The following is a 9,992-nucleotide window of genomic DNA, read 5'->3' as shown; positions in this document are numbered from 1 at the left end:
TATAAACATTGCTCATTTTACATTCACAATGATTTGAGACAACTTTAATGTAATTTATTGAAAAAACTCCTAAAATTCCTGATTCCTAAAATTCAAATTCAAATTAGGCCAAATTAATCCAGTGACACCCAACCCCTCCCCATCACTTCATTTAGTTATTTATAGTCTGTTTAGCAGTAGAAATCTTAACTCCAAAACAGTAAGAAAACTTCAGAACATTTGTCTCTCAGGGACTTAGGTATATCAGCAGCTGACGTCATCTATAGCCCCTGACAGCTGCAACTCAATGACAGTTATCAAGACAAAAGTACCAGATGACTCCTATAACACAATTATAACATAAACTACTACAGCCTTAATAGTTTCAACACAACATTGCTGTTTTGCAAATGTTATCAATGGTTATTATCCATTTATAGACCACATTCCAGTGACATTCCAAACTTACACTAACAGCTTGAGCTGTCTGTGACTGTCACAGGTCTATCACCTTTCTAATTATAACTCCATCCTCTGGCCCTCCAAGAATGGAGGTTTGGTCCGATCCATTTGTGGCCTAAACTTAGCCCCTGTGGCTGCTCAGATCTGTTTGTGTCACACTGACCCTCAGTGCTAAAAAGCTTACATGTGTTTCTCTCTGTGGATACTACACAATCTACAGGTAAGCTACAATTATACAAGAAATTGTACTTTATTAGCAGAAGCATTTAATAACCTGCATTAAGTGTCATTTAAAGTACCTCCAAACTTCTCTTGGTGGATTGACACTATTGTTGCTGAAATGAACTGTTGTTAACGATGGCATTTGTGACTTGACTTAAAAAAAATAAATACATAAGCATAGTTTGTTTTTGAAGTAGTTACAGCAGCAGTGACTTATATTGGAATAAATGTTTAATTTGGAGATTTCTGTTCATGGGTGCCATTTGGTAGACTGTGACTACAACTCAAACATATGCTAAATATAATGGGCACCAGAGCTGGTTATCACAGTGGAAAGTTGTCAGAGGGCAATATCTCACTTAATATTTGGTTTTGAGTCAAATGTCCAGTTACACTAATTTTGTTTTCTCTAGCAATGATTTCCTACAGCTAGTCTTAAATTAGGATATGTTTTGCCAGTTCAATGCACCAAATGAAAACCCATCCTGTCTCTATCATAACTATAATCAACAAAATATTTTTATTAACAAATTAACATCAAAATCATATTGACAGACAATATTTAACTGTAAAATGAAGGTAGATCTAAACTGAAAGATAGATTTTAATTGAGCTGTTTTCAGAACAAGAATATTTTCATTAAGGTCAGATCAGGGCAAATTTCCACGTGTTTTAAATAATGTTATTTTAGTAAATTACATTATCTTTTGGCAAACAATATTTAATTAATATAATATAATATAATATAATTTAAAATATGTATCAACTGCTTAATAATTGTTATTAGGCTATAAATTGCAATTTAATGGCAATTTTCCACATCAAAACAAAATAGTACAAATTGTGTTACTTAAATCCAATCCCCCACACATGAAAATATTTTGTTTTCGTTTTTTGAGATATTTACAACAGCATAGGCTTGTACTGGACTATTTATAAACAGTAGCTGTGCATGTTCATTAAGTATAAAGGGTAGACTGAGTAAACTCAGTTGTTACCGAGTACAGACAGAATGATGTAAAACTGTCATTGACAGTAATTTTCATAATCTGTGCTGACATTCACATTAGCCCATAGTCCACAATACCTGCAAAAAAAATTGAATGGCGACGTTATGTTTTAAATTTACTTCCTCTTTTATTGTGAATAGATTGATTGTGAATTCTTTTCTGATCATCAACTGTGTCTGTTTTCTAAATATACATTTTCCATTCACCTTTTGGGACATGCAAATATGTTAGGAAGCTGAGAAAATCAGGCAAATATCCAGTGTGATCAGCTGTAACACTGTGTTATAATATGTGCTCCCATTATGACTGCTCTGATGGTGCGACAAAGGCTTTATCCAAAAACCTAGGCAGCTGCCAGGAACTAACTTGTTGCCTCCCTGGCAATGACTTAACAGGCAAAGTTTATGCATGAAGATACCTCACAAAACTGATTTCAGACAGACTTCTGAGGCAGCGTAACGATTTAATGATCGATAACAAAACAGAAAGAGCTTTGGTGACAACAAATGAATTATTTAAATAACTGCAATACTAACTTCTCGCTAGAAATGTCATCATAAGTGGGAAAAGATGGTCAAAATGTACACTTTACACACAAACTGACCACCAACCTCAAATTTCAGACGCCATCTTTATTTTTAAAGCTCAACAGTCAGAGAATGGCACGCACAGGATTGTGGGATATCAAAAATCTATCAGATGAAGGTATCTTGAAGGAGACATCCTATTTCCGTATCCTGCCTGCGGAGGCAGCGTTTTTCAGTTTCCGGAGACAGCCAATGTGTTTCTGCACCCAGTGTGAAAATGATTAAAAGCATAAATTCCACACAAAAATAATAATAATAATAATAATAATACTGACCTGATATAAGATGAGATAAGCATCTTTATTGTCATTGTATGCACACAGTAGTACACTTCAACGAAATGGAGTTAGCAGCTCTAAAAAAAAAAGATGCATAAAACAATAAGTAAAAATAAATAACTAGTAAAATAAAATAAACAATATAAACATAATTTAAACAATACACAGTATAAAGAGTAGTTCAATCACAGTATAGTACTTTAAAAACAACATCAGTATTAAAGGTACGTACATAATTGTAAACACTGTTCATAAAACAGATAGAACAGTATATTATAATGGTAAACAGTACAAACATTAATGCAGCAGCACTAAAATAAATAATAATGTTCACTGTTATGTGTCATAATATGTAAAAAGGATGCATTAGCAGATATGTGGATGATTAATTGCATTGTAAATTCCGGGATTGATATATAAGCATAAGCATACATTACAAATATTTAAAAATGATCAGAGTAAAATAAACATATATAATAAATAAAGAAATATAAATAATAAAGAAATATATCAAATGTTTCATATTTTATAAGTTTACCCATGCAGTATCTAGTTTAGCACATTAAAATTGAGTGCTGTACCAGGCATGAGGACAGTTCTAACAAAAGCATCCTTATCCTCAAGAGGAATTGTACGAGTAGGGGCAAACCCTAATATACCCAATAGTATACACAAATACCAAATTTTACTACTCAGTTGCTGATATTAAACCCAACAGCATTAGGACTTTTAACTGTTGCTATCACTTCGCTTATCTGTGTTTTGCATACTCCAGATGATAGACTATCAGTCTCTGCATTAGTGGAGGGATATTTTAAGTTCAACAAACTTGAATGCGATATAAAATTAGCTTTTTCCGCAATCAGAAGTCCAAATGACTGTAGAAGACTGATTATTTTCCCCACAGAATCTAAACTAAACCGATTTGCTCAAAAACACTGACTCAGTAACAAAACACCAATACTTTGCTGCTCAGAGACATGCAAGGGTTGATCCTGTTTCGTTTGGAACTAAAGCAAAAACAGACAATTAAATATTGTGTCAAAAAGACAGTTACTCTATATTAACTTTGTTTATGAAAGCTCTCAAGCTATGAATATCAGCAAGGCTATTAAGTGTGGGCTTGGAAACAAAAGCATGATTTTGAGTGTGCTTTGCTTTAAATGTAACTATTTTGATCTTTTTTTATGTTGTAGAGCTTGAGAGTAATTTTAATTCTTTCTTTCCTGTTGTCGAATGGAGTCTTGATCAGTTTGCTGAAGAATGCTTTTGGATAAGTCCACCAGCATGAGTTTGATGGACATCTCTAAGATCTTTTCTCTTCTTCAACCCAAAGAGGATGAGGAAGAAGACACAAACTGTTGCCAGGAACTTAATCAAGCTGTCTATAAAGATGACGACAAACTCCTTACTGATCTCCTGTCTCAGGATAAGTACAGGAAATGCATCAACCATCGCAGTGGCTGGGGCATCCCGGTTACTCCACTGCGCACTGCTGCGGCTCAGGGTCACCTGCACTGTCTCGAGGTCCTCCTGGCTCACGGGGCAGAGGTGGACAGCCTAGATGTCAAAGCTCAGACTCCACTTTTCACGGCCGTCGCTGCCAAACACCTAGACTGTGTTGTTGCTTTATTAGAAGCTGGTGCAAACCCTAATGGTAGCCTGTATAACAACTGCTCCCCGGTGCTCACTGCGGCCCGAGAGGGTGACGTGGACATCCTGAGGGAGCTTCTGCGACACGGAGCTGACGTAGACGTCAAGGCCAAAATGCCCGACTGGGCCTCGAACGCCACGACATGCCGAGGACCACTCTACATTTCAGCTGTTTATGGCCATCTGGATTGCTTCAAACTGTTACTGCAGCATGGAGCGAACCCAGACTACAACTGCACTGAGGAAAAGATGCTGACCAGGATCAAACAGCCTAAAACTGTCCTGGAGATGTGTCTGAGATACGGCTGTGGGCTAGAATACATTCAGCTGCTCATAGACTTTGGAGCAAATGTCTTTCTACCCACTTTAATTGTTGACAAAACAACCAGACAAAATGAAGCAGTAATGCTTCTGCTGAAAGAGAGAGGTAAGTCTGTAAAACATTCATCTGTGATATCTACACTAGTTCACTTAAAAAATAAAAATTTGCTGTTAATTTATCCAAGATGTTGTTGAGTTCTTCAGTAGAACAGTAAATAATATTTTTAGCTGAAACCATGGTCCTTGGTGAATCACAAAATGTAAATCAAAATTAATACCTGTGGTTCCTGATGATACATCGAGATCTTAAGAAGAGAAATGATTGGTCTGTTCAATAAACTGAACATTATTTACAACATTATTACTAGTAATACACAGCCTTGGCAAATGGTCCTGAACATGTTCACGGCAGTCTGGAGCTCGAGCTTCCTGTCACATTATGACATACGTGTATATACGTATAAATAATGTATCTCTTCACATATTTCATTTGTAATGCGGAAGTTAAACACTAATAAGGTAAACTTCCATAGTGGTGAATGTGAGATAACAGCAACACATACGTCCTTCCTCTCTGTTCTAAACAGCTCCCTTTCGAAAGGGAACTCGCACTGCGTCAGAACGCTTATCTAATCATGGCAATCCTATTGGCTGGTGACAGCCTATGACATCATCACTAGTGTGACCCGGAAGTATATAAGGGGAGCCAGGAGAACGTCAACAACTTTTTCATCTTCAGGGACTGTTTTGTTTGTACGCTTCAACCTGAAAACTTCAAAAAGGTGTGTGCATCCGTGTCTAAGATATTGATACGTTATGACACACAACTTGTGTGTTTATTGTTTGGGCTCAGAGCATGCACAATCAGTTCCTGAGGGATCTGCTTGTGCCACTGTGAGCTTTTTCCCTTGAGAAAACTCCACTCTCGTCTGCTCTATTCTTGAGGGAAGAGGGACAGACAACTGTACCAGGCGATTCAGGTCCCACTCACGCTGAGGCAGAGTATATAGGTATAAAGGTAACAAAAAGGTATATAGGTAAGCTATGCATACCCTTCCCATAGGCCTCCTCTTATGTTAGAGTCGTCAGGCTTATATAACGGGTAGTGCCAATCTGTAGTAGTGAACAGGTTGGCTGTATGGAAAATTCTCTAGTGAGGCCACCGTTCATCCGAGCACCAAATATAATTTTTTTTTGTGTGAGATGGCTTCCTCCCTATCGGGAATTATTCTACTGAGGCCACTGCTCTGTCAAGCTTCAGTTATAACTACCAAGCATTGGTCAAGCATTGGCCCTCTTCGGGCCACCTTGATAGCCACATTATACTAGTGCAGCAGTTCTCCTCTCACTTTAGAAAGTCGTTGAGATTATAGCTCTGAACGTCAGTCACTTTATATTCGTGTGTCGGCCCTCACGGGGCCACCTCGATTTATGGCTTAGGCTTAGTAACTAGGAAATTGGAAACAGATTAGCTAGGGTTAGAAAGTGCTATGCTGAGTTCTACTCTCCATGCCCGTCTCTATGATCCCGTCTGTGAGCGATCACTGCCACTATCAGCAGCCCTCTCTATCGGATGCCTCCACAGGTGAGGCAAAATATGTTAGAGACTCTGTTTAAGAAACAGACAGGTTGTTGGCAAGACTAGGTCATTAAATTAGACCAGGTCAGCCTCCCTGGTGCCATGTGGGGTTGACTTCATGTCCCCCTCAGAAAGTGACTGAACGGGACTCCTTTGGACCCCCTGGTCATATTCCCTTAAAGGAACCCCTTCCACAGAAGTTGTTGGTTCCAAAGCCTTTGAGCAGCCTTGGTAGGTCTTCATTGTATCGGAGGCCTCTTTGAGGCTTATAGCTTGGGCAGTGGCCTTAGGCAATACTGTCAAATAAACAAATTACAGCTGGTCCAAAACGCAGCAGCTCGGGTTCTTACCAGAACCAGGAAGTATGACCATATTAGCCCAGTTCTGTATAAATTTTTAAATACTGCTGATTACTTACAAAGCATTAAATGGTTTAGCTCCGCAGTACTTGAGCGAGCTCTTAACGCATTATAGTCCTTCACGTCTATTGCGATCTCAAAATTCCAGCCAGTTGATAATACCTAGAATATCAAAATCGACTGCTGGCGGTAGATCCTTTTCCTATTTAGCACCAAAACTTTGGAACAGTCTTCCTACCATTTCCCGGGAAGCAGACACACTCTGTCAGTTCAAAGCTAGACTAAAAACACATCTCTTTGACCTAGCATACACATAACATATTATAGACTTCTATAATTCAATGTTAGGCTGCATAGATTAGGTCAGCCGGAACCAGGAACACTTCCCATAAATCCTGATGTACTTGTTACATCATAAGAAGAATGGCATCTACGCTAATTTTAGTGTTGTTGCTTATCCCGAGGTTTTCCCGGAGCCTGCCGGATCCAGGCTGTATCCAGATCTGATGAAGGACCTGCGCCTGGACCCGATGTCATAGCGGGGTGCTAAAGTGCCAACTAGTTTCTCCTTATGGAGGATCCCTTTACCACTCTACAGATAAAGCGTTGTCAGGAAAATTCAGTTCGCGTATCTACCCCGAAGTGATAAAATTCTGTATCAAAACTGTTAAGGCCAGACAAGTAGTTTTTTAAGGCTTGGTTTGTAGGGAATTACAAACCTGCGCACATATATTCAAACAGGTTTCGCGTTTAAAGTCTGTGTAGAGTTTCCTGTTAAAACGGTGTTGTGTTAGCGGCCCCTAAGTTAATAACAAATGATCGTTGCGACGGAAGTGAATCAATCAAATTAACTTTAGCTGGAAAATAACTTTATTCTAGAACTGCTATAAGGCCAAAACAATCTCTGTTACTTTAAACTATACTTGTATCTCTGTAAAACCGCTTTGGTTAAATTTGACTGTTGGGAAGAAGTCGGGAAGAAGTGCGGGCTCGGCAAAAGTGCACATCGAGGGCGCATATCGGCAGTGACGGGGGCGCTCGCGAGCACCCTTCTTAGACCTAAAAGGATCAAATGGGACACCCTACGGTCTCATGGCACTCGCACGCGGCGGCCATTGTTAGACCGAAAGTACATATGAAGTGTGCCATTTGGGACAGGGCCAGTGTGTCATATAAGAGAGAATACAGTAAAAATTGAGGTGAGCGGTGGATCCCTTGGACGGAGTTGAAAACCAGTGATGTAGAAATTAGCATGTAGTAGCTAAGAATGAAAACCACTGATTCTATGAGAGGTGCTCACTAATACAGCCTCAAATATTGTGTTTGTGTGTGTGCGTGCGTGTGCTCAGCTTTTATTTTGTCATTCATTCCTATGTGATTGTAACACCAAATCCTCTCTCTATACAGTTTGTCCAAAACCACTGATGTCTCAGGCGCGACTTGCTTTATGGAAGTTTCTTCCCACGGAAAACAAAATGTGCTCCATAGATTGTCTGGACATTCCAAAAATACTGAAGGACTATTTGAATCATGTATCCTGATTTCCCTACATTTCCCTTCTAATGTGGAATACACAACTTAAAATTTGACTAATATTATTTTCCCTTTTTGTATAATGTTGTGATATTTTATATGTGTAATAATTTCTGTATTAAGAAATCTAAATATTATATAACGGTTTATACAGGAGCTCGTGTCTTTATTATTTTTAATAAATAATTTATGAATATCTGGTTAATGCAACAAACGAAAAGAGTTCAAATTAGTTTTTTCATACAGTAGGTTAGGTTCTTGTTTTGTTGATGGAATGTAGCATCAATTCATGTGAAAGATTTTCTGCCCTCTAATGGTTCTTGTGGTGACCCTGGACAAGATGGTTTCTGTTCCATGGATGAATCAGATAGCCAAGGCATGTAAACTTCTTAATTCTGGCTGGTGGGAGGTTTGTTATTTATGGTCCCAAAATTTTTAATTCTGTCATAATTTACTCACCCCAAAGTTGTTCCAAACCTGTATGAATCCCTGTATGAATTTTGGGTGAACTATCCCTTTAATGCAGCTGCTTCTGAACTCTGCTGCAGGACTGTGGCTCTCCAGGAGCGGAGTTTGACAGAATTGACAGTCCTGGTCTACTCTGCACCCAAGTATAAGGACTTAAGTAGATCAGGAAAAAATCCAACAAGTAAGACTAAAAGCTATTTATGAAGTATCAGTTATATTGCAGGGATGAGCGGGGTACAACCTAACGCTGGGTTAGGTAACACACATGGTTTAAAACTTTCCACACGCTAGCTTTAAATGCAAAACTTTTTGAAACAAAAGTGTATTTACTAGTTTCCACATCAACACTATATAGAGAAAAAATTCTAGAAAAAAAAATTCTTTGAAAGATATCACGGAACATAGCAAAAGTACATTTCTTAAGTTGCTTTTTCATATCTCTCTTTTTTTTTGTGTGTGTGTGTTTATTTAAAATTAGAGAAATCTGATATTATTTTAATCATATATCTGTTATTTTACAGTTGAGATAGCTTAATGATCTCACCAGCAGAAGACAGCCGGGTTTAAATCCCAGTTGCGCAGGTGGGGAACGTTGTAACACTGCGTTACAATGTGCCCCTATTAGAGCTACGCTATTCTATTCTATACTTTTATGAATTCTATTGAGAAACCATTTGAAAAGGGTGAATCAAGACTGAGAGTCAATGTTCAGAAATTATTAATTATCATTATGTTTTGAAGTATGCTGTATAGCTGTGTTTGTGGTGTGTTTGTCGTCAACTCAAAAATTACTTTATTTTATATTATTAAAAAATGACATTATTTTATATGAAAAAGTTAATAATTGTATTTTATTTTATTTCTGCCTCTAGAATATCTTCAAGTTGCCTTTTTTGCATAATAAATTATGTCATGCCTCACTTCAGAAACTATTTGTCATTCATTTTGTTCTATAACAACCATTTACCACATTTGATTTGTATTTTGTTTGTTACAACCGGACATATAAACTATTGTCATGCTAGTCAAGTCCATTTTATTTGTATAGTGTTTTCCACATTACGTGTTGTTTTAAAGTAGATTTATAGAAATTCATGATATTAATATTTATATTACCTCCACAGTGAACAGTTTGGCGCTAGGATAGTTTAAACATAGTGATAATATAAACAATGAAGCAGTTGAGATTTGCAAAAAGCCTATATATCGCTTTGAGTGTACTTTGTGGGTAGTTGGATTTACATATTTTAGTGTTATGGAGGATCATTTGACATGACTGTAAGGTTTTGTTATAGCAATATGGCTTAGTGATAACCTATTTGCTATTTGGTGATGTGTATCATAGCTATGTTTCCATTTATGTATTTTTATTCATATTTTGGGATGTACACCAAACATCAAGATGCATAAAATCTTAAAATTAATAAAAATAAATGCGCTCAATAAAGGAGGATCATTTTTTGTTTATCTGATAAGAAGACCATAAATAAATCCATAAATAAACCATGAGACCAAATAAATTTCTCTATGCACAACAAAAA

General features: G+C 37.4%; 1 protein-coding gene across 1 annotated transcript; it reads left to right on the top strand.

Moving 5' to 3' along the window:
* Window positions 1–577: 577 nt before the first annotated feature.
* Window positions 578–9,375, top strand: asb12b (ankyrin repeat and SOCS box-containing 12b). The gene is made up of 3 exons (XM_079892352.1): window positions 578–661; window positions 3,781–4,618; window positions 7,858–9,375. Exons 2-3 carry the CDS (start codon window positions 3,802–3,804, stop codon window positions 7,989–7,991), a joined length of 951 nt encoding a protein of 316 aa, XP_079748478.1. The 5' UTR covers window positions 578–661; window positions 3,781–3,801; the 3' UTR covers window positions 7,992–9,375.
* The last annotated feature ends 617 nt before the right edge of the window (window positions 9,376–9,992 follow it).

The sequence above is a fragment of the Squalius cephalus genome (genome assembly GCF_949319135.1).
Source record: "Squalius cephalus genome assembly, chromosome: 14".
NCBI lineage: Eukaryota > Metazoa > Chordata > Actinopteri > Cypriniformes > Leuciscidae > Squalius > Squalius cephalus.
The sequence above is the reverse complement of the archived record's forward strand: the minus strand, read 5'-3'. Positions and strand labels throughout refer to the sequence as shown.